Consider the following 23,661-nt stretch of genomic DNA (forward strand, 5'->3'; position numbering starts at 1 on the left):
GACATGCTCAAGCTGACTTGCCCCAAATGGTGGAGTTAGAAATGTGCCAGGGGATTCCAATACAATCCCATCAAGGTTGCATGTAGCAATGCCATCTCACTAGTCTAAGTGATCAGCTTCAGTTCACAACTGATCACACTGATAGGTCTAAGAGTCAAAGGGATCACACAAACAAGACTAGTGTCTGCTAATACTAACTGATAGAATTAAAAAGAGAAAGAACGATCCAACATGAGAGCGGGATACACAGCAGACTCATAGTATGGCAGATGTCCTAAACAGCACTCTGGCCTCAGAATCACCCCTTAAGGCATTCGGATATGGCTGAAGAGCCCATGAGAGTATTTTGGGCATGGAAAGCCAAAACACTCTGGCAGAAAAAAAAAAAAAAAAAAAAAAGGACCTAAATGAAAGATCTCTGCAAGTGAGATCCCAATGATCCCAATGGAAAGAACGGGGCCATCAAGAAGGAGGTACCTTTCTCTGAAGGGAGGAGAGAACTTCCACATTGACTATGACCTTGTCGGAATAAAATCGAATTCGGCAAACTCAAAAGGCTTCTATAGCCTTGGCAACTCATGACTAGAGCCTAGGGAGATAACTGACGCCATAAACAAGGGTGTCAAATTAAGTCAACAACAGGAGTCACTGTGTACTTACTCCTCATGTGGGATCTCTGTTCTTAATGTGTTGTCCAATGTGAATTAATGCTATAACTAGTACTGAAACAGTATTTTTCACTTTAGGTTCTGTGTGGGTGCAAACTATGAAATCTTTACTTAATATATACTAAATTGATCTTCTGTATATAAAGATAATTGAAAATGAATCTTGATGTGAATGAAATGGGAGAGGGAGAGGGAGGGGTGCAAGTGGGAGAGAAGTTATGGGGGGGGGCATTGTAATCCATAAACTGTATTTTGGAAATTTATATTTACTAAACAAAAGCTAAAAAAATAAAGAGACAAACACTGTAATTATGATGTCTCATTTTGCTTGAGACATATGTCCAACCTAGTCTATTCACGTACTTCAAAATACAGACTGGGAAATCCCTTTTGCTAAAAAGGAAATATAACTTGAAAGTTTCCAAATTTAGAAAGCCTTTAGCTCTAACCTAAATTAATGTTGATACCAAGATAGCAGGTAGAAAAATGTAATAGTAGCTAAACTGAAGACAAATTTTTCTTCTTAATAGAATTTAAAATATTCACATAACTTAAAGAGAACTCAATTGCTTTGATGTAACTATTTACTTCCAGAGGTTTTCCGGCTATATGGTAAGTATTATGGAGATTCTGGGTACATGGAGACCCACAGCAAGGAACGGAAAAAATTACTAAATAGTAAACATTCTATTATCCTTTCTTCACTTTCCATTTTAAGTATTAAATTTTTCAATTCTAAAAATTGGTATCCAAGCAGCAAATCAATTTTTTTTAACTGAAACATTATGCTTAGAACATAAGTTACTGAATCAACCAGCTATATTCTGTAATTCAAAACTTCTAAAAAGTTTGTGAAAGTATCTTTCTTCAGGGGCCGACGCTGTGAAATGGTGGCTAAAGCCACCACATATGACACCAGCAGCCCATACGGGTGCCGGTTCCTGTCTCTGCTATTCCACTTCTGATCCAATTCCCTGCTATTGTGGCCATCAGGGGAGTAAATCAGTAGATGGAAGATCTTTCTCTGTTTCTCCTTACCTGTCACTCTGCCTTTCAAATAAATGAATAAATCTTTTTTTTAAAAAAAATGTATTAAAGGATTGGTATTGTGACAAAGTAGATTAAGCTGCAGCTGCCATACTGGCATACCATATGGGCACTGGTTCATGTCCTGGCAGCTCCACTTCCATGCCAGCTCCCTGCTAAAGGCCTGGGAAAAACAGTAGAAGATGGCTCAAGTGTTTGGACCCCTGCCTTCTATGTGAGAGACCTGGATGAACATCTTGGTTCCTGTCTTCAACCTGGCCCAGAGCTGGCCATTATGGCCATTTGGGGAGTAAAGCAGTGGATTAAAGATCTCTATCTCTCCCTCTCTAACACTTTCAAAATAAATCTTAAAAATTAAATGTATACAAAGTCTTTAGAAGAGTTTTTGGATAAAGTAAATAGCACTGAAGTGTTAGGTGTTAATATAAATCATGGTGTGCTTTCTGTATAAAGACTATTATATATACTTCATAATATTCTAGTAGTTACAGATTTCAGAAATAATGTGTGATGGGGAGGGATAACTTTGCTTCTTTTTTTGAAGGATAAATTCTTAAAGGCTAGGTGAAAACCACTATCACAATTATTTTTAGAATCAGAAAATAATTACATTCACATGTGTTTTCATAGAGAGTTTTTTTCCTCCTCTCTGTACCAATGGCACAATGATAGTACATCATATGGTCTTTGAAGTAAAATCTATACTTTGGTTGTAGAGAAGGCATACACACAAAACAATGCATGAAACAGTATGACATTAGCAATTTGTATTCACAGATATATCATGTAGAATTCTGTACCACATAGGTACATGTGTACCTATGTCTTTGGGTGCAAAGCAGGCAAGACATGCATAATTTATGTGAGGATGCACAACGATAAAGCATTAAATCAACTGGTTATGAATATAAGAATCACTAGATTAAGTGGAACAAATCAGAGAACTTCAACATAGAAGACTTAAAAACTTTAAAATCTGTTTGGCTGGCAGGAGACAATCACAGTAGTTTCTTGAAAATATGAGAATAAAGATCAGTTCAATCTGTTACACAAAATGAACTGCCAGAGGGCTGAAACAGGAGGCTAGTGTGGGGAGCAATCCGGACTAGACTAAGTTACTGGAATTAAGACTTATTCTATGCATCTGTTCTCCCACAATATGGCGCTGGGAGAGAAGTAAACAGCTTCCGCACAGCTGCCTCCAGTTCAGTTAATAAACTGTAGGACTTGCTCCTGATTGGAGAGCAGCGTACTCGGCGTGTGGGCAGCCGAGTTAGGATTGGCGGAGGAGGACTATAAAGGAGGAGAGAGACGGCATGCACCAGGAACATCTATGGGGAACATCTAAGGGAACCCGTGCAGCCCCCGAGAAGAGCCGGCCGGCGGTGTGCCGCTCCCCTGCGGAAGTGGGGAATGTGGCCAGGGGGAACTGCCCTTCCACGGAGGTGGAAGGGATAGTAGCCAACCCGGGAAGAACCAGCAGCAAACCCGGGGAGGGCCGAGCAGACGAAAGAACAGCGCAGGGTCCTGTGTCGTTCCTCCATAAAGAGGGGGAGCGACATAATGGTGCCGTGACTCGGATATGAAGCCCAGGCAGGACTCTGTGTCGCTCCTCCACGAAGAGGGGGAGCGACATAATGGTGCCGTGACTCGGATAGGAAACCTAGGACGGATAGCAAACTTAGGAGGGAAGAAACGGGAATAAGCAGGAAAATACCAGAGAGAGAGACTAGCAAACAGCCTAGGGAAAAGCCGGACGAAAAGAGGTGCCGGAGGAAGCTGTTGAAAGCCTAGGCATAGACTCAGATACGGACTACGGGGGGAAGCTGGGAGGAATCTCTAAGGTTGAAAGCGAAAGTGAAAGCTAGAACAAACAGACTCGGATACGGACTGTGGGGAGAAGCCAGGAGAAATGAGGGAGGAATATCGTTGGAGGAAAACTTAGGGAAACATACCGGGTAGAGAAAAATGTTAGGGAAATTGAAGCCGCGGGGGGCAGGCCGAGGCGGAAACGGAAGCCACTTTGGGGTTCTCAAGTTAGCCCGGGAATAGGGGGCGAAAAGTTGAAACCAGAAGCTGAGACGTAAGCCAGATTGGGATCCGTCTGATTAGCCCGGGGAGCAAAGGACGGGAAGCCAGATCGTGGGGCGGAGACGTACGCTGGGTTGAATTCGCCAGGCTAGCCCGGGGAACTTGGATTGAATGCTAGTGGTGGAGACGCAAGCTACGCTGTGTTACTCGCGGAAGCCGCCGCGTGCAGAGAGAGCACGGGGCGTGAATAGATAGGGAACGCTGGTGTAGGCCGTGGTTTAGACGCGAAAGGGTTAAGCGTGGAGACCACGGAGCGCGCGAAGCCGAGCCGCGCAAGGCCGGGAAGCTGCGCAGATGAGAGAGGCGCGCGGGCTGAAGCGGCGCAGAGCCGGGAACCCGCCGGCGGGGCGAGGTGCCGGAAAGCCGCAGGGATAAGAGAAACAGAAGTTTAGAAGTAAAAGAGAAATAGGAATGCTGGAAGATAGAAGTAAAATGGGAGAAATAGGAATGCCCGGAGATAGAGAAATAGAGAAATAAAAAGGCCTCCCTACAACACTGCAATGTGAGAGCTTGGATTCGGTCTGCCTAATCAAGTGAGGCGATGAGCACCTGCGGGCAGCTAGCAGCTTATGCGCCGCAGGTCACCGAAGACAGGCACGAATTAACATCAGTAAGGCTTCCCCACAATACAACAATATTAAGCTTGGATTCGGTCTGCCTGATTTAAGGCGGTAAGCGCCAGCAAGCAGCTCGACCAGAGTATGAGCTGCAGGTCACCGAAGATAGGCACGAACCAACACTAATAAGTCTCCCCCACAATAAGGCAATGAGAAGGCTTGGATTCGGTTTGCCTGATAGGTCTTGTAAGTCCCCTGCAGGCAGAGCAGAGCATGCGCTGCAGGGCACCGAACACAGGCACGCATCAGCGCCTAAAAACCTCCTCACAACATGGCGAAGAGAGGACCCGGATTCGGTTTTCCTGATTGATAGGACTTGTAAGAGCCTGTGGCAACTCTAGCAAGTAGAGCAGAGTGTGTGCCGCGGGACACCGAAGACAGGCGCGTATCAACGCCAAAAATAAAAAGAAAGGGGGATCTGTGGGGAGCAATCCGGACTAGACTAAGTTACTGGAATTAAGACTTATTCTATGCATCTGCTCTCCCACAATATGGTGCTGGGAGAGAAGTAAACAGCTTCCGCACAGCTGCCTCCAGTTCAGTTAATAAACTGTAGGACTTGCTCCTGATTGGAGAGCAGCGTACTCGGCGTGTGGGCAGCCGAGTTAGGATTGGCGGAGGAGGACTATAAAGGAGGAGAGAGACGGCATGCACCAGGAACATCTATGGGGAACATCTAAGGGAACCTGTGCAGCCCCCGAGAAGAGCCGGCCGGCGGTGTGCCGCTCCCCTGCGGAAGTGGGGAATGTGGCCAGGGGGAACTGCCCTTCCACGGAGGTGGAAGGGATAGTAGCCAACCCGGGAAGAACCAGCAGCAAACCCGGGGAGGGCCGAGCAGACGAAAGAACAGCGCAGGGTCCTGTGTCGTTCCTCCATAAAGAGGGGGAGCGACATAATGGTGCCGTGACTCGGATATGAAGCCCAGGCAGGACTCTGTGTCGCTCCTCCACGAAGAGGGGGAGCGACAGGCTAGAAGTAAAATTATGACTTAGTGGGAAAAAGGCAAGAGGAAATAGGTAATATACCATTCAGACAAGATAAAGGGATGGGAAGACACAAAATTCTCAAAATAAAGCAAACCTTCTAGATTGCCATTTAATATAATTTTCCTCTTTCTCTCTATTAAAAGGACTCCATCATTCTCTGGTGTTCCTTGACACAGTTCATGTGCACTAGAGTAAAACTAACTCTACACTCAGCCTTAAGGTTAGCAAGATTGGTGTAAGAGCAATTTATTAAGCCTTAGGGATTGGTTCAGAAATAAGTAGGTGACCCAGTCCTGAACTTGTAAGAAGCCAATGAAGAGGGAAATGTGTTGAGAACTTTTGGGAAAGTTTTTCTTCTATATGCTGTCTTCTGAAAGCAACCTTTGCTCTTTTCTGTTGGATGTGATCAAAGAAGCATGTATCTCTGACTGCAGTCTGTGAGCAGCCTGTGAGTTGCAGCAACTGTGGACAGCAAGATCGAGATGGAGAGAAACTGGCTAGCCAACCACATTGTTGAGAAGTTGCACGAACAACCCTGGCAGAGTTCAGTTATGTGAATCAAAACATTTCCTTCCGATTTAGTGTCAGATATCATTTCTGTTATTTCAACTGAAGGCATACTAAATAAAAATACTTATACTTCATGCTTGGACATGAACAAAACCGCATTGGTGACAGAAACAGGGAAGCTGTTGCAATTTATTTGCAACGCTGATAAATTGTTTTGTGCACTCTAAGATCAAGTTGGTAATGTGACTTGAAATTAAAGCATAGCTAAAGAACAAGTGTTCTTATTCTCCAGCTAAGAAAAATGTCTTATTTATTTTATATAGTTGGGTAAAAAGTAGCAAAATGAGAATTATGATTGCATTTTTCTTTGCCTCAGGGTCAGACTAAGTCTTCCATACGACCCTTGTAATTCCATCAGTTCTGGATCCTTATCTGCTGTTATCACCGAAACTGCCTGTTCCGTCTATGATTTCTTTGCAAGGTGCTTATGTAACAGACAGTTGATATCTCCATTTATTTCGTGCAAATCTTGATTTTCTGGCTTCACAACTCAAACACTCCATCAAGCAAAGAATATATTCCTTAATCTGAGAATCTGACACAGGACTATGTCTTCATTCTGGCTGAACTCAGCTAATCCTGTCGCTGTAACAGGATTACAGCAAACAAATTGGGCAGAATGAAGTTTTAAAGCAGTTGAAATTTCATTTAATATTTCTGAACACAGTAGAAACTATTCATTTAAAAATATATGCTTTTGAATCCAATGAAAATAAAAATTAGTTTATACCTATAATTTTTGTCTAATTGATGCACTTAAAAATTATTTTAAAAAATACTTGAAATGCTGAGTTACACAATTAACCCATTTTTCCAATTTTAATAATTTCATAAGCCAAAAAATATTTTAAATTAGTGTGCTTTATAAAGATACCGGAATTAATACTTTATGCGATAATTATTCATAACAAAGAAAGTAACATTAAAATAACAAAGCCATTAAGATATTCATTATTTATTTTTTACCAAATTATGGAGTAGTAGGTCATCTCTTTTATAAGGTTAGATTTGCTTAGATTTTAAATGATTACCAAAATACTCATTTTATGTCACAGTCAGATTTTTTTACCTGATGCTCCTGTTTCATGACTTTTTTCTTCAGATTTGCCATTTGAAGACTTGAAAGCTCTTTTTTCATCTACCTCATCATCCCCCCACCATGATGGCTGTCCATACAATGGAGTACCACGAGGCACAGCAGAAATATCTGGAAAGAGGTGGGAAAAAATCTGTCTAAAGCAGATGAAACAGACAAATATATATATATACATATATACTTTTGCAGAATGCTAGGATTGTCTGCCTGGTTAATTAAATGAAAAAGCAAAGTATAGCCTAGATACCTTAAAAGTACTCTATGATGAGTAATTTGGTGTTTGTCTAAGACTTTATACAATGTTGATATGACTACATAAATGAAAATTTGCATTAGCTAGTTATCTAAGTAATATAACGTACTATATATGCCAGTAGTTTTTTGGTTAAAGAGTTCTAAGTTCTTTAGTATATAACTGAACCACTTGTAACACTTGGCCTTTGACTTGAATATGTGAACAGGCAGTTGCCTTAGTAGAACAAGTTTGCTGAAACCAGGCAATAATCAACCAGGGAAGAATGAAACCAGTATGATCAGAAATGGCTCACTGAGGCTAAACCAAAGTAAATTTTGGCACAAGTAATCATTTGCTATTTTTTTTTAAATATAGGAGTACTACATAGTAACCACACTTAAAGTAATGGTTAACAGATTTTTATTTGGGCAAATATGAAAATGTCAATCAATTTAAAAAACTTTCTGGCTGAACAGATTTTTAATGTAATTTTTATAATTCTAAGAACTATAAATTATATGATGATATTATGATGACTTAGCATTTTTAGGATTGGAATTTTTTCCTTTCAATTCATTTGTTATTATAATTCAGAAGAAAATGTTTACAAACATGAAAAAAATTCAGAAGGTAAAAAACAAACTACTTATCTCCCTCAAATACTCTAATTTTATATACTTCTCTCAAATATTTAAACATTAAGTGACACCTACATAAAACGACTCTATACTCATATAACTAATATCCTTCTAATGAAAGCACTGGCTGTACTGAAATATACTCTGAAACCTTTAATATACAACATTTTTATATGGGCATGGCCGAGTTTTTAAGAACAAAGTATGCAACTTCTTCAAAATCAAGCATTAAATACGGCATTTTCACAGGGGTGAGCTTACCTGTGGCCTTTTCCTCCGACTTCAGGGCTTCTGTAGCTTTGTGCTGAACTTCTGGAGCAGCATCTGCTACCTTTGAATCTATGCTTTTGGCACTTGCAGATTTTGATAATTCTGATTCTGAAGACTTTTGAGACAACTGAAGCTGAATGGTAAACTTCTCATGCTACAAAACATTTAAAAATGCAAGTGATACATCCATGAGTAAAATCCACTCTAGTTAAAGATGGGTGTACAAAAGAAGGAAAAACTTTTACCTTAAGAGCTTCTTCAGGGACCCTCATCTCTCCTCGTACTACAGTGAAAAGATTTGTATGTAAACAGGGATAAGGAAGAATACAAGTTTAACCAAACTTAAAATGGTCACCTTACACAATTGAGAAATTGTCTTAATTCTACATATAATTATAGAATGAGATTTCCTTTAATAGTTAAATGCTTAAATATTCTCACAATTATAAAACTTTCACTTTTAAATACGAAAACCTTAAAATCTACCAGGTATTTCTTTTTATTCATTTTCTAAAAAAATTACTTTAGAGGTAGAAAGGCAAAGAGAGACAAGGGACCTCCCATCTATTGGTTCACGCCCCCAGTTGCTAAGGCTGGACTACATTAAGCCAAAAATTGGGAGCCAGGAACTCACTCTAGCTATCTCAGATGGGTGGCAGGGACCCAACTACTTAAACCATCATTCCCAAGATGTATATTAGCAGGAAACTGGAATCAGAAGTGGAGTCAGAACTTGAACCCTGATACTTCAATAAGAGATGTGGGTAGCCCAAGTGGCATCTTGACCCTTAGGATAAATAACTGCCCTCACGCTGTATTTTTACCCTTACGTAATAGTGGCATTCAAGAAGCAAATAATTGGGTAATTAATCAAAAGAAACAGACATTTTCAGTTCTCACCAACAATAATATATGACTACATTGAAGAAAAAGCACCTGGATCATATTATTTTGCTAAACAATGACAAAAATGTTAAAGGAAATACCTCATCAGTGATTTCCCAACAGCAAATCCTGAAGGAATATGGTTACTCAGATTCATAAACATTGATAAAAATGAAGTTTGTTTTACAAGTGTAAAATAAATGGTATAATTAGGTACTTACAAGCAAATACAACCACCTACTTCCTCCATGAATTGCAATCAGAGCCATATTACATTATAAAACAACTGACTCTACACAGATTAGAACCAAGTGCTAGATATAATGAATGCTTTCATTATTAAGCCAAAAAGAACAATACCCCTTTATACTAGAATGATCTAGTCACTAAAGAGTAGAGGTAACATTTCCCACCATTACTTAACTGTGTAATGAAAGGATTTTCATAACCATGTATGAAATTCTATTCTTCTTTACCAGTTAAAAACTTCATGGGTAAAACGCTGTAATTATCATAACTATTTGAAGGAAAAGACTTTATAAGCATAAAGAAGCACTACACTTGCTAACAAGTATTTTGTCTATGTTGCTACTTATAAAAATGATAGAGCCACAGTTTTTGAGAATTCCATTAATCCTCCCAGTTTTATAGATAAGTGCATGAGAATTGGAAATGGAAAATTCAAATAAAGAATCTAATCAACAAAATCTCAAGTTCGACACTTGCTATCACTTTTTATTTCTTCCTGAAGCTTTGATGTATAAAAATTTTCCTTTTTTTTTTTTCACATACATGTCCTGATAAATATTTCCTTGTACATTATGGAAATACATCCACATAAGTCAGTATATTTAATGAAAAAAATGTCTAGGGCAGAGCAACATCCTATATTGGAGTGCCAGTTCAAGGCCTGGCTATTCTGCTCCCAATGCAGATGCCTGCTACTGTGTCTGGGAAAGCAGTGACTGGTGGGCTACATACTTGGGCATCTGCATCCACGTGGGAGATACAGATAGAATTCCAAGCTCTTGGCTTTTGCCTGGCCCAGCCCCAGGCGTTGCAGTTATTTGGGGAGCAAACCAGCAGATGGATGGTATCTCTCCCTCTCTCTCACTCTGCCTTTCAAATAAAATTAATCTTAAAAAAATTATGTCTAGTAACTCTGGTTTACCCTCAAGAAATATATTAGCAGTTGAGGATGGCGCTATGGCTCAGCAGATTAAAGCCCTGGCCTGAAGTGCCAGCATCCCATATGAACGCTGGTTCTAGTCCTGGCTGCTCCTCTTCCCATTCAGCTCTCTACTATGGCCTGGGAAAGCAGTAGAAGATGGTCCAAGTCCTCGGGCCCCTGCACGCACATGGGAGACCCAGAAGAAGCTCCTGGCTCCTAGTTTCAGATTGGCACAGCTCCAGCAGTTGCGGCCACCTGGGGAGTGAATCAGCGGATGGAAGACCCCTCACTCTGTCTCTACCTCTCTCTGTAACTCTTTCAAATAAATAAAAAATAAATCTAAAAAAAAAGAGAGAAAGAAATACATTAGCAGCTAAAGAAGATTAATAGCATTTACATTTTTCAATGGAGAAAAACAGTTTTAAAAAAATTGATAGGTTGGCATTGTGGCACAGCATGTTAAGCCACCATCTGCAATGCCAACATCCATATCAGAGAGCCAGTTTGAGTTCTGGCTGCTCTGCCTCTGATCCAGTTCCCTGCTAATGTGCTGGGAAAGCAGTGGAGGATGGCCCAAATAACAGGGGCCCTGCACCTACATGAGACCTAGATGAAGCTCCTGGCTTCTGTCCGGCTTAGACCTGGCTATTGCTACCATGTGGGGACTCCAGCAGATGGAAGATAGCTTGCTCACTCTCTCTCTTCCCCATCATTCTGCCTTTCAAATAAATAAATAAATCTTTAAAACAGAAACAAAAACCAGTGTCTACCTGGAATTGAGAGTCATTTGTAGTTGTTCAATGGAAAACACTAATAATTTTAGCATAATGTGAGGGATTTCTGGTGTTTCACATTTACCTCCTGGCAGAGCTTAAAGTCTGTTTACCAGGGTTAGTCTACTCTATACCCAGATACTTTCACATCATGGAGAGCTTGAAAAGGGTCATCCTTCTTAGGTTCAAAAACTTATTTTCCAGGAAGGTTCCTGCGTTTGGAACTGAAACTTCAAGAATCCTTTTGATCGGGCCATGAATTTACCTGAGGACCAGATGTAACTATGAGACCAGACTGCTCTACTCCGTTTTTTCTACAAAGATGCTATTTTCTCAGTGGGCGCAGAGCTAGGTAGCTGTTTTTAACGCAGTAGTCAAGAAAAATGAAAACTGAGGTGTAACTGCTCATGAGGGCAATGCTAAAAGAGTTCAAATTCTTATTTATTAAAAATTTTAGGTAGCGGGTAAAGCCGCTGCCTGCTGTGCCAGCAACCCATATTGGTGCCAGTTCAAGTCCTGGCTGCTCCACTTCCCATCCAGCTCTCTGTTATGGCAAGGGAAAGCAGATGGCCCAAGCCCAAGTGTGGGAAAAGCTGGAGGAAGCTCCTGGCACCTGGCCTTGGATCGGCACAGCTGTGGTTACTGCGGCCAATTGGGGAGTGAACCAGCAGATGGAAGAACCCTCTCTCTCTTTCTTTGCCTCTCTTCTCTGTGCAACTCTTTCAAATAAATAAATAAATCTTAAAAAAAAAAAAAAAAAACTTTGTAGGTTAATCCCTCACTTCTTATTTAAGATGAGGATTGCTATTCCAAGTCATTCCTATGTTCAATTCATTCAGTAAATGTTTCTCTAAAAGAAAGATCATGGAGGTACACCTGCATTCTGTTAATGTGCTCTTGGACACCCCCTCTTTACTGTAATGACAATTTTAGCTTTTCCTAGGGGTATGGCCTTAAAACGTGAAGTGATGGATAATCATAGTGAACACAGTGTCAAAAGCCATTTTAAAAATTAAGTCATTAAGTTGTTCCATTAAGCAGGAGTGGGGAACTTTCTGCCAAGAGCCATTTGGATATTTATAACAGCATTTGCAGACCATACAACACTATTGATTTAAAAATCACTCTGTTAATAGATTTATTGAATTTTAAATTCTGCCTGCTGTTGCCTTGGTGGGCAAGACCAGTATTTTGTAGGTCCCCTATGCTCTGCAGACTGGGAGTTCCCCACCCTTGTGTTAGGGTGGTATCTATCACAAGAAACGGTGACATTTTCAAATTTTTCCTAATACTACCTAATGAGCCTTTGTTGCTTAGGATAAACAATTTTAAAAAGTATCACATAGTCAAATAATTTACATGAGCATTAACACTGAAGAACTATGGGCTGGCGCTGTGGCGTACTAGGCTAAGCATCCACCTGTGGCACCAGCATCCCAAAGGGGCATCAGTCCGAGTCCCTGCTCATGGCCTGGGAAAGCAGTAGAAGATGGCCCAAATGCTTGGCCCCGACACCCATGTGAGAGACCTGGAAGAAGCTCCTTGCTTCTGGCTTCAGATAAGCCCAACTCAGACCATTGCAGCCATCTTGGGAGTGAACCAGCCAATGAATGACCTTCTCTCTCTCCCTCTCTCTATCTGTAACTCTGCCTCTCAAATACATAAGTAAATCTTTAAAAAAAGATACTGAAAAACTATGACATTACTAAATAATCATGACTCTTGTGACACTGATGTTAAATGAGAAGACTTGATTAAAATTTGATGTAAGAATGGAAAATGAGGCTGGCGCCGTGGCTCAATAGGCTAATCCTCTGCCTGCAGCGCTGGCACTCTGGGTTCCAGTCCTGGTTGGGGCACCGGCTACAGTCCCAGTTGCTCCTCTTCCAGTCCAGCTCTCTGCTGTGGCCTGGGAGTGCAGTGGAGGATGGCCCAGGTGCTTGGGCCCTGCAGCCTATGGGAGACCAGGAGAAGCACCCGGCTCCTGGTTTCAGATCGGCGCAGCGTGCCGGCCGCAGCGGCCATTGGGGGGTGAACCAACGGAAAGGCAGACCTTTTTCTCTGTCTCTCTCTCTCACTGTCCACTCTGCCTGTCAAAAAAAAAAAAATAGAAAATCCATTTTTCCAACTGATGTTAATGTATGACACACATATATATTAAAGCTATCCTTAAAATTCTTAAAATTATCCAAAATATTTTTTCTCTTTTGTTTTTCCTCATAATTTGGAAAAATTCTTAATTATAATTAATAAAATATGATGCTAAATTACATTCCACACTGTATTAACAAGGCATGTACTAGAAAATGCCACTGGTTAAGAAAATTAATGGCAAAAAACTTTCCAAGAGGAAGATTTTATGTAGCTGCTTAATTTTTCTTAAAATTTTATCAAATTATTTCTTTTTAGGAAGTGGGTACCTTTCCACTTGTAGAAGACCCTTTTCTATAGAAGCATAGTTTTTTTCTTTTTCAAGTAACTGACTTTTAGTTTTAAAGATTTATTTATTTGAAAGGCATAGTTAGAGAGAGAGAGAGAGAGAGAGAGAGAGAGAGAGAGAGAGAAGGGGAGACAGAGATCAATTTTCCATTTGTTGGTTCACTCCCCAGATGGCCACAATGACCAGGGCTGAGCCAGGCCAAAGCCAGCAGCCAGAAGCTTCTTTTGGGTCTCCCACATAGGAGGGAGGGCCCAAGCACTTGGGCCATCTTCCACTGCTTTCCCAGGCCACATGCAGGGAGCTGGATCAGAAGTTGAGCAGCTGGGACTTGAACCCAGATGTTGGCGCTGCAGGCTGTGGCTTAACCAGCTGTGCCACAGTACTGGCCCCCCTAAAGTAATGAATTTTAACTTTTCTTCTGTCATCTCATTTATTGATCCAACAGCTCATCTCCATTAATTTTTAAAATTTTATATTTTTAAGCTTTGAGAAATAACTTCCTTTTATGAAATTTGGGAAGTACATTCATATTTTGTCATGGGTATCAGTCACACTAATCAGAAAAATATCTTAATGCATGCAAGGAAAATTCTGGATTTTCTTAAAATTTATTTTGCTTACTTTAAAGAGAAAGGGAGATAGATCTTTCATCCTCTGGTTCATTCCCCATAAGCTTGCAATAGCCAGGACTTGGCCAAGTTGAAGCTAGGCTCCAAGAATGCCATCCAGGTCTCCTAGGTGGGTAACAGGGACCCAAGTACTGGGCCATCATCTGCTGGTTCTCTGGGTGTGCATTTGTAGGAGGTTGGATTGCAGAGGCAGGACTTGATTCCAGGATCTGATATGGGGTGCTGGCATCCCAAGTTGTAGCTTAACCCACAGCACCACAAGGCCTACCTCAATACTTAATTATGTTTCACTCCCCTGGATCGTTAGAATTATAATCTGGACTTCCCAGCAAACAGTGCTACATGTAATATTCAAAGTATAGATTAATCATGATTTCAGATGCTATGACAATGTATTTTTTTTCCACTTTGTTTCTAAGAAGACTAACTCAATCATTTTGTGGGTCATAAATAGTTATAACAGGCATTTCTAGGTGAAAGATACCAATTCCAATTTTAAAGAAGGTACTGGATTTTATACTTATCATGACTTATATGATTGGGATGATGATGAAGGAGATTTTGAGATTTTAGGTATTTAAGTGATGTTTGAATGATTTATCACCAAAAATGGAAACCAAGTTAAACTGCTTTTCCTCCTAGCTCATCAGTGGTTCCTTCCTATTGTCTCCATATCCCAGATACCTCTTTTTTTTTTTTTTTTTTTTTTTTGACAGGCAGAGTTAGTCAGAGAGAGAGACAGAAGAGAAAGGTCTTCCTTTTTCCATTGGTTCACCCCCCAAACTGGCCGCTATGGCCAGTGCACTGCGCTGATCTGAAGCCAGGAGCCAGGTGCTTCCTCCTAGTCTCCCATTCGGGTGCAGGGCCCAAACACTTGGGCCATCCTCCACTGCCTTCCCGGGCCAAGTGAGCCGCAGTGCCGGCCATCCCAGGTACCTCTTAAAATTAGAATGTAGGAAGTTTAGATCCTTGCACCTCTTACTGATATATATCCATTCCCTTGGTGAGCTTATTCAATTTCAAGATTTTAAATATTATTTACAAAATGAAAATTTTCCAGTGCTTGTTTCTAGCCTATGCTTCCCTCTAGATTCAACCTGCATATCCAACATGTCTAAAACCAACTTCTCAGTCTTCTGCTTCTGGACAAGATACAGTAAAAGGATTAAGATTTATTCTTCTACCTAAAACAACCAAAATATGGGTAAAGTATATTAAGCAATGTTTTACAAAACAATTAGCATCAAGAAAAATCTCTAGTAGAAAAGAAACAAATAGGTAAGTCCAATCACTGCCTCAACTCACTACACTGAGGGTTTCTGGGTCACACTGTAAATCCTAATCTAGGCAGAGCCTAGCAGACTCCCTGAGCTGTGAAGGAAATGAAGCTGGAAGTAAGGATGGTTATTTTCTTAGAAACGAAGTTGAAAGTCTAGGTGGACCAACATGATGAGAGCTCACAAGGCTGGGTACTGAAGAAAAGATCTTCAGAGCCTTACTCAGTTGTTCAGTTCAGGGTACTAACCAGCATATTTTAAAAAATTACCAAGGGCTCCACAAGAGCCACCTGATGGTACTAGAAGTGAGAATGCTCACTTCTCACAAAAGATCAGAAAAAGTACCAGCTACCCACAGTCAGGCTGGACAACCTCATGATTCATGAGTTACTTGTTACAGCAGAGGTTAGGAAACTGAAAAAGTCCAGATAGTAAGTATTTTAGAAGTTTAAGGCCACATGGTCTCGACTGCCAGCTGGTCAATTCTGCTGTGATAGAGGGAAAGCAGCCATGAAATGTAAAAAGTAATGAGCATGACTGTGTGCCACTTCTATCTCTTTGGTCCAAGTCTCCTTTAATTCTTACTTCTGCTACTGCGATTGCTTCCTAACTAGTCTCCCTTTTCATTTCTATCTCCACTTTAGTCGTCTTTAAAAAGGATTAGCCAGATGACCTCTTTAGATAGGCAGCTCGCATCCTATCACTCCCTGGATCAAAAACCTACAAGAGCTTCCTATTTCACTCAGAATAAAAGTCAAAATCCTTATAAATAGCTTATTAGGGTTGATGCATTCTGGCCCCTAATATACTTACTTATCTGACAAATTTTTGGCCACTTGTAAATTTATTACCACTCTCTGAAGTTTATTCTGATTATAGCAGCATTTCAGTACCTCCTGTGAGTTTATCAATTTTAAAACTTGAATAATTTACTAACGACATGCTTTTCCTAATCATTTAACTTTTCTAGTTATGAAAAAGCACTTCTGATAGATAAACTATGTTTCCTAATCCTATTCTCAATTCATGTTAAAGTGTTCTTTCTATTGTTAAAGCACTTTAGTTAGTTTTCCACCCTAAGGTACAACAGTTTACTGATTGGCTATTAAGATTAATTTTACAATGAAAAGGACAACAATTTCTTCATTGTAGTATAGCTTTATATAGAAACAGATAAATATACCTGTGATTATAAAGGAAATAGAATATATGTTATTGCAAAAATTAAGGGGAAACAAGAAAAAAGGAAGGGAGGGTTGGGGGGAGGGGCAAAGGAAGTATGGCTATCTTCTTAGAACTGTGTCTATGAAACACATGAAATCTGTTCTCTTTATACTAATAAAAATAAAATTTAAAAAGAAACATGTAAATAATATATACATATATATAAAATTTTCTTTTAAAATTCATCCCATGAGATTAAATTTTAAGACTCAAAATCAGAAGCAAATATAGGATGCTATTTTAATGAAATTAATTGAGCCTCACCTGGGCATTTGAACAGTAGCTCTAGCTCAACACTGTACAACTCAGAGAAAATCTGGGACAAAACAAGTGTCTTAGCAACTCTCAACATACATAAGTTGGTATATAAAAAAGAAATTTTAGTTCACAACTAAAAAATTACTATACAATCCGGAAAACCCTGAATTATTATTTAATAGCCTTTTCTTGATTTAAAATTCAAAGTTAACTTTATAGCTTTATTAAAAACCAAACTTTCCTAATGTTTGCTCATGTTTTGAAACAGCTGATGTCAAAGATAGCAAAAGTAATGAAATTCAAATTGTATTTGTGATTGTTTACTGCTGAAATTTAAACTGGTGGAAAATGACTCATTCATCAGGCTTTGGTGCTCTTAATCATTTTATGCGAATTTTTCCTGATTTAAAGTATATAAAAAATAAGCATTAGTTGTCCTTTAGTATACTTGTTTGGGTCTACAAGTAGAAACACTGTAAAATGTGATACAAACTTTAAAATTTTTTATTTATTTACCTGAGAGACAGAGATAGAGACAGACAAATTGGTGGTGTGAGGGGGGCACTTCCATCTGCTCCTTCACCCCTCGAATACCTGCAAAGTCTGGAGCTGGGCCATGCCAAAGACAAGAGCCAGAACCCCATCCAGGCCTCCCATGTTCATGGCAGGGATACAAGTATGACCTGCTGCCTCCAAGGGTGTGCATTAGCAGAAAGCCAGAATCAGAAGTGGAACCAGGACTCAAACCCAGAAACTCTGATACAGGATGTAGATGTTCCAACTGGTGTCTATCACTAGGCCAAATGCTTGACCTTAAAAATTCATTTAAATTTTTATTTTCCAAAGATTTCAAGGAATCATTTCTTATTTTGAGCAACAATGATATTTGAGATATTTCTCTACTAGAGTAATAAATGCTCATTCTGTCAATATGTTAAATACATTCTTCATTTTGAAAGTCCAGATAAACATAGTTAATTAAAAAGCCAAGAAAGAAATTCAGAATATATTTATATATAAACAGGCTCTTTTCACAAAATTTCTTGTTCAAAAAATTATATTTTTATTTTTCTTCAATCACATCCTTTATCTTCACTAGTGACCAATTATTCTGCCTAATATTCCATAATACAGTCATGTCTATGTTTTCAGACTCCTATTTTTAATACAAGAAATCTTAAATACACACTGAAGGTACAATGTGCTTAATCGGGAATAGTCTATCTTAGAAGACTTGGGATAATGAAAAGTCTGAATTCAATAGGCAATTTAGTTGTAATATGTAAAACAGAGTAAGTGTAGGAATGGAAGAAAAAGTAGGTTTATATTCTTACATTTCTCCTAGGGGGTGGTTCGCATTGAAAATAATCCCTGGGCTGGACAAACCCCAGCTGTATTCTTGATACCCAAATTATATAAGCAATAGCACTGCAGGGAGCTTGTTAGTGAAACTACACAGAATGGGGGAGGTGCGGCAACTCAGAGAAAATAGAGTCATCAACTTTTCCAGGATTATTTTTAGGAACAGGCATAGTAACAACAATAAAAATATCATTTTAAAATACATAGTGCTTTAGTATGGGGAGGTACCCAATAAACAGAGATTTCTAGCATACCTACCCTATGAATTTTTATGTCTAAAGAAATGTTCACTTACACCAGAGTACATATTTTTGAATAAATTTAATAAATACAAAAAGCCATATAAGGATATCATATCCAAATCTCAGCTTATCTTCAAGTTTCAAGGTGATATAAGTCTGTTCTGGAATTCTTACATCATTCACAAAAGTCTATAAGGAAAAAAGAAAAGATGCTCAGTTACACATGCAGTATTATTTCTTACATTTACAGAAATATATTTTCAAATCTATTTAAAAATACACATATGGTGGCTAATGCATCCTGTGTACCATAAGATGTGCCATGCATCCAATAGATGGATAAATTATTTCATATTAAGCCCTTTTGTCATTCTCATTGAAAACACAAAAATAACCCAGTGCTACCAAGATGAATTTAGGCACTTAGAATCATCCCTAAAAATCATGCCAACAAAAGCTCCTACTCTGGAGCTAGTAAATATAAACTGTAAAAATATTTAACTCCTAATATACCATCAGAATTCATTGGATACAATTTTAGCTTCTTTTGGAAAATTCCAACTGGAGCTGGTAAATATAAAATGTAAAATATTTAACTCCTAATACATCATTAGAATTCACTGGATACAATTTTAGCTTCTTTTGGAAAATACCAACTACCTGTGAGAATTGATACTCATATTCTTAGAATTGTTTCAGAGAACGGAAAGAAAATTAACTTATAAAAAAAGAATGGAAAAAAAAAAAAAAAAAAAGAATGGAACATTGTGTTTTGCCTTTGCCATAGGGGTCCTCTGGATCCCGTCATGAATCTAAGATACATATTCTTCCTGTATGTTGAAATTCTGTTATTGCATCATCCTGACAATTATTTCATCTTTATCCATCAATTATTTCTAACAATGCTGAAAATGACCAAAATAATAAAAGAATAACAGAGCTACTTAGAACAGTGCTATCCAACAGAATAACATTGCAAGCAACAAATCAAGCCACATAAAATATTAAACCTTTTAGTGAGCACCAAAAAAATAGGAAACAAGAAAATGGTGAGGTTTCTTTTTTAAAAAAAATTTATTTACTTGAAAGGTAGAGTTATAGAGGGAGAGAGGGAGAGACAGAAAGAGGGAGAGACAGTGAGCTGGAGATCTATTTGCTGGTTCATTCCCCAGATGGCTGCAATGCACAGTTGTGCCAGGCCAGTGGCAGGAGCCAGAGCTTCTTCCAGGTCTCCCACTTGAGTGCAGGGAGGGGCCCAGGGACTTAGTTCATCTCCCACTGCTTTCCCAGGCACATTAGCAGGGGGCTGGATTGGAAGTGGAGCAGCCAGGACTTGAACTAGCATCTATATGAAATGCCAGTACTACAGGCCACAGTTTAACTCACTGTGCCACAGCACCAGCCCCATGAAGTTTGGTTTTATACAGGATATTTTAATTTTACTAAAATACTAAAATTAATACAATTTCCACAAATAGTTAATATAAAAATTAGCTGTGTGTGTATATTTTTTTGTATATTTACATTTGCCACTAAATCTTTGAAATATACACTAGTAAATGTATAATAGTGTTCAATAGCCCCAAATGGATAGTGGCTACCATAAGACAAATTACAGACTCAGAGGGATGATACAATAGTGACACAAATTACCATATATCCTTCAGTTTTCATTTTGCAATACCCAAAATACTCCATCATATTTCCAGGAATATATAAAAGACCTCTGGATACACTATCTTTTCTTGTTTGAGTAATCCAAGAGCACAGCTGAAAATTTGCAATTTCTATTTAATGTCCATAAAGGCAAACAGAAGGAGACAGATATTTCACAATTATAAGATAAATACAAAGAGATACCAGCTCTGTAAACTGATAATGATGAAATTAATATCATAAGCAAAACTCTCGGACTGCTTCAAGGTGAAGATAGGGGCTAGTGCTGTAGCACAGTAAGCTAAGCCTCTGCTTGTGGTGCTGGCATCCCATATGGGTGCCAGTTCGTGTCCTTTTCTGTTCTAGCTCTCTGCTTGTGGCCTGAGAAAAACAGTGGAAGTAGTCCCAAGTGCTTGCGTAACTGTACCCACATGGGAGACCCAGAAAAAGTTTTGGCTCTTAGCTTCGGATAGGCCTAGCTTCAACTGTAGCAGCCATTGGGTAGTAAACCAGCAGATAGAAGACCTTTCTCTCTGTCTCTCTCTCTCTCTCTCTCTCTGTGTAACTCTGCCTCCCAAATAAATAGATGAATCTTCTAGATTGACCTTCTGTTAATAAATAAAAAATAAGAAATGTTTTACTATTATGGAAAAAAGAAGCTGGTCATCCTCTTAAAATGGGAAGATGTTAAAGTTTTTTAAAAGCTGTACTTTAACCATGCAAGAGCCAAGAATAACCATAAATTATAAGTTAGAATCAATTAAAACTGTCTTTGAAATATGGAAATCAGTATTTAAAATGGATGTATGTGAGCTCCAGGTGAATATATGACAATGTATGGGCAGTTAGCTGCAGTCAAATAAATTGACCACTTTTGTATACCATGCACTTTTCAAAATCAGGACAACTTGGGATAAAAATTTGAATTTGTCATATCTAATTTTTCATTAAAATTTCAGGTTGTTTTCAAATTTTACATATACAAATACTTACATATGCATACATATATGTTATATGATACATATATATGTAACAAAGGTCTACTGGACACAGATAGTAAATAGTGATGGTGGTTAAGTTTTTTTTTTTCCTGGTATACTAGGAATTAAAGAACCATGGTTTGATAGATATGGAACACAGAACAAATGCTATACTTAATTACCTAGAATGTAAGCACATAAATAACCAAGAAGATTTTCTTTGATAAACTAAAACATCAAAAGTTATTTTACTATCTCCTTTTCAATTATAATTTCTTCAACTTTCTATTTTATTGAATCCCTGTGGCTATAATAGATTATTTGAGACATACTAGAACTCTAGATACCACTTCAGCAGATTTATCAGTAATCCTAAATTACAAGATTCTAATATGCTTCTTAGAAGGCTGAAACTGTAATGCAAAGAAGAGTCAAAGGCTTCTGAAATTTATAAATTCTAATTTCAGATTCATTTCCAAAAAAAAGATTTCAAAATGTTTCAAACTATATGCCCTGAGTTTACCAAATTATCCTAATTACAAGGAAAGAAAAGCGGAGGGAAATGATGGAAAACATAAGAAAAAAAAGAAAATACTAGTTCACTGGTATTTGAGATACAGAAGATAAACAACTAGGTACACAACTAAGAGGAATTCCACAGTTCTGAGAATATTTTTATAAAACTGTCGCTAATAATCTAAGGTACCATATTTACTCAAAAGACCTATAATGACCTGTAAAGTCCATTTAAAGTTCAAGATTGCACAACTATGTTAAATATTAAGCATTGATTGTGTTTAACAAAAATATTAGGCACTTTCAGACACCCTGAAAAATATAATTTTAACATGCTGTCATTTACGGCAAATATTCTCTAAGGTCTAAAAAGGCTTAGGAAATATGAGTCAGAAAAGATTCAACTCACAAAAATGCAAGTGAAAACATCTGGGAGAAAACTGTCTCCTGAAGATGTAACGTTGTAAAACAAAGAGAAAATACATAAGAGTATTAAGGAAAAAAATCATTTCAGTAAATTCAATATAAAGCATTTTAATAAATGAGACATGGAAAATTGGTTTTGTTTATATGCCAATGCCACTGGATCTTATCTCTAAATGGCAGGCGGGAAACATGAGGAAAATGAGGCACAGAGAGTGATGTAACAAGAAAGGTCTCAGATGTCAGAAGTGATAGTGCTGGGATTCAAACTCAGATCTCTGAACTACAAATCCCACATGTTCTTCACATCAGTAAAGTCTACATACCTAGGCTAAGCCAGATCCCAAAACTTCCCTAAAATTGATTAAATAAAATCATATAACCACCAACTATTAAACTCATACTCTGGGGATTCATTCATCATCTTGGTTATTTGCTTATTTAAGTTTTTAATGTCAAGACTCAATTTTGTTAGATTGTATGTGCCCAGAAATCTATCCATTTCTTCTAGATTTTCTAATTTGCAATCTATTGGCAAACAACTGTTTGTAGTAATTCCTGATGACTTTTTTTTATTTCTGTGGTATCCATTTTAACATCTCCTTTGTCATCTCTGATTTTATTAATTTGGGGCTTCTTCCACCACCCCCCTTTTTTTTGGTTAGTTGAGCCAATGGTGTGTGAATTTTGCTTATTTTTCAAAAAATCCAGATTTTAGTTTCATTGATCTTATGTATTGATTTTTGGTTTCAATTTTGTTTATTCTTTCTCTAATTTGAATTATTTCTTTTTTCCTACTAGCTTTGGGTTCAGTTTGCTGTTGTTTTTCTGGGTCCTTGAGATGGATTGACAGCTCCTTTATTTTATGCCTTTCTAATTTCTTGATGTAGGCACCAATTGCAATAAACATTCTTCTTAACAATGCTTTTGCTGTATCCCACAGTTTTGATATGTTATATTGTTACTTTCCTTTAGTTTCTAGGAATTTATTTTATTTCCCTTTTGATTTCTTCTATGACCCACTGTTCTTTTGGGAGCATGTTGTTTGTACACTTTCTAGAGTGTTTAAGTTGTTAATTTCCAGCATAATTCCATTGTGATCAGAAAACATACATGGTATGCTTTCAATTTTTTAAAAAAATTGAGACTTGTTTTATGACCTAGCATGTGGTCTATCCTACCAAACATTCCATGCAATGATGAAAAGAATGTGTATTCTGTAGATATAAATACTGATTAGGTCCATTTGGTTCACAGTGTAGATTTGCTCTGTTGTTCCTTTGCTTATTTTTTTTTTGTCTAGTTGATAAAATTGGGAATTTCAAGCTGATACTCAAACCTATAGAATTATAGGAATATTAAGAGCAAACAAGCTATGAATAAAAGTCTATAAGTTCTTTGGGAATATAATATATAACAGCTATTCATAGACTTTGTGCATCATTTGACTACCAGTGTCACAGGCATGTCTCTTATTTGGGTAACAGATATTTATCATTTGTGCAGTGTCTTTTGGTTCTATAACAGGCGTACACTCAAATGTACTGTTCTATTAAATGAACATGAATTGGCCGGCACCATGGCTCACTTGGCTAATCCTCCACCTG

The 23,661-nt window shown here is 38.3% G+C and overlaps 1 protein-coding gene across 20 annotated transcripts in view; it reads right to left on the minus strand.

The window, feature by feature from the left end:
- CEP170 (centrosomal protein 170) overlaps positions 1 to 23,661 on the minus strand; it is a 152,099-nt gene that overhangs the window by 87,050 nt on the left and 41,388 nt on the right. For 14 of the 20 annotated variants that reach the window (XM_051820783.2, XM_051820782.2, XM_070055602.1 and 11 more), the window contains exons 4-7: positions 18,587 to 18,668; positions 8,464 to 8,519; positions 8,210 to 8,372; positions 7,049 to 7,186 (exon numbers count right to left, since the gene is read on the minus strand). In XM_051820783.2, the coding sequence (XP_051676743.1) occupies positions 7,049 to 7,186; positions 8,210 to 8,372; positions 8,464 to 8,519; positions 18,587 to 18,668 (439 nt within the window). Of the gene's footprint in view, positions 1 to 7,048; positions 7,187 to 8,209; positions 8,373 to 8,463; positions 8,523 to 18,586; positions 18,669 to 23,661 lie in introns of all 20 variants that reach the window. The other 6 variants (XM_070055598.1, XM_070055596.1, XM_070055603.1 and 3 more) reach the window with 1 other exon arrangement.

This window comes from Oryctolagus cuniculus, chromosome 13, assembly GCF_964237555.1.
Source record: "Oryctolagus cuniculus chromosome 13, mOryCun1.1, whole genome shotgun sequence".
Classification (NCBI taxonomy): Eukaryota; Metazoa; Chordata; class Mammalia; order Lagomorpha; family Leporidae; genus Oryctolagus; species Oryctolagus cuniculus.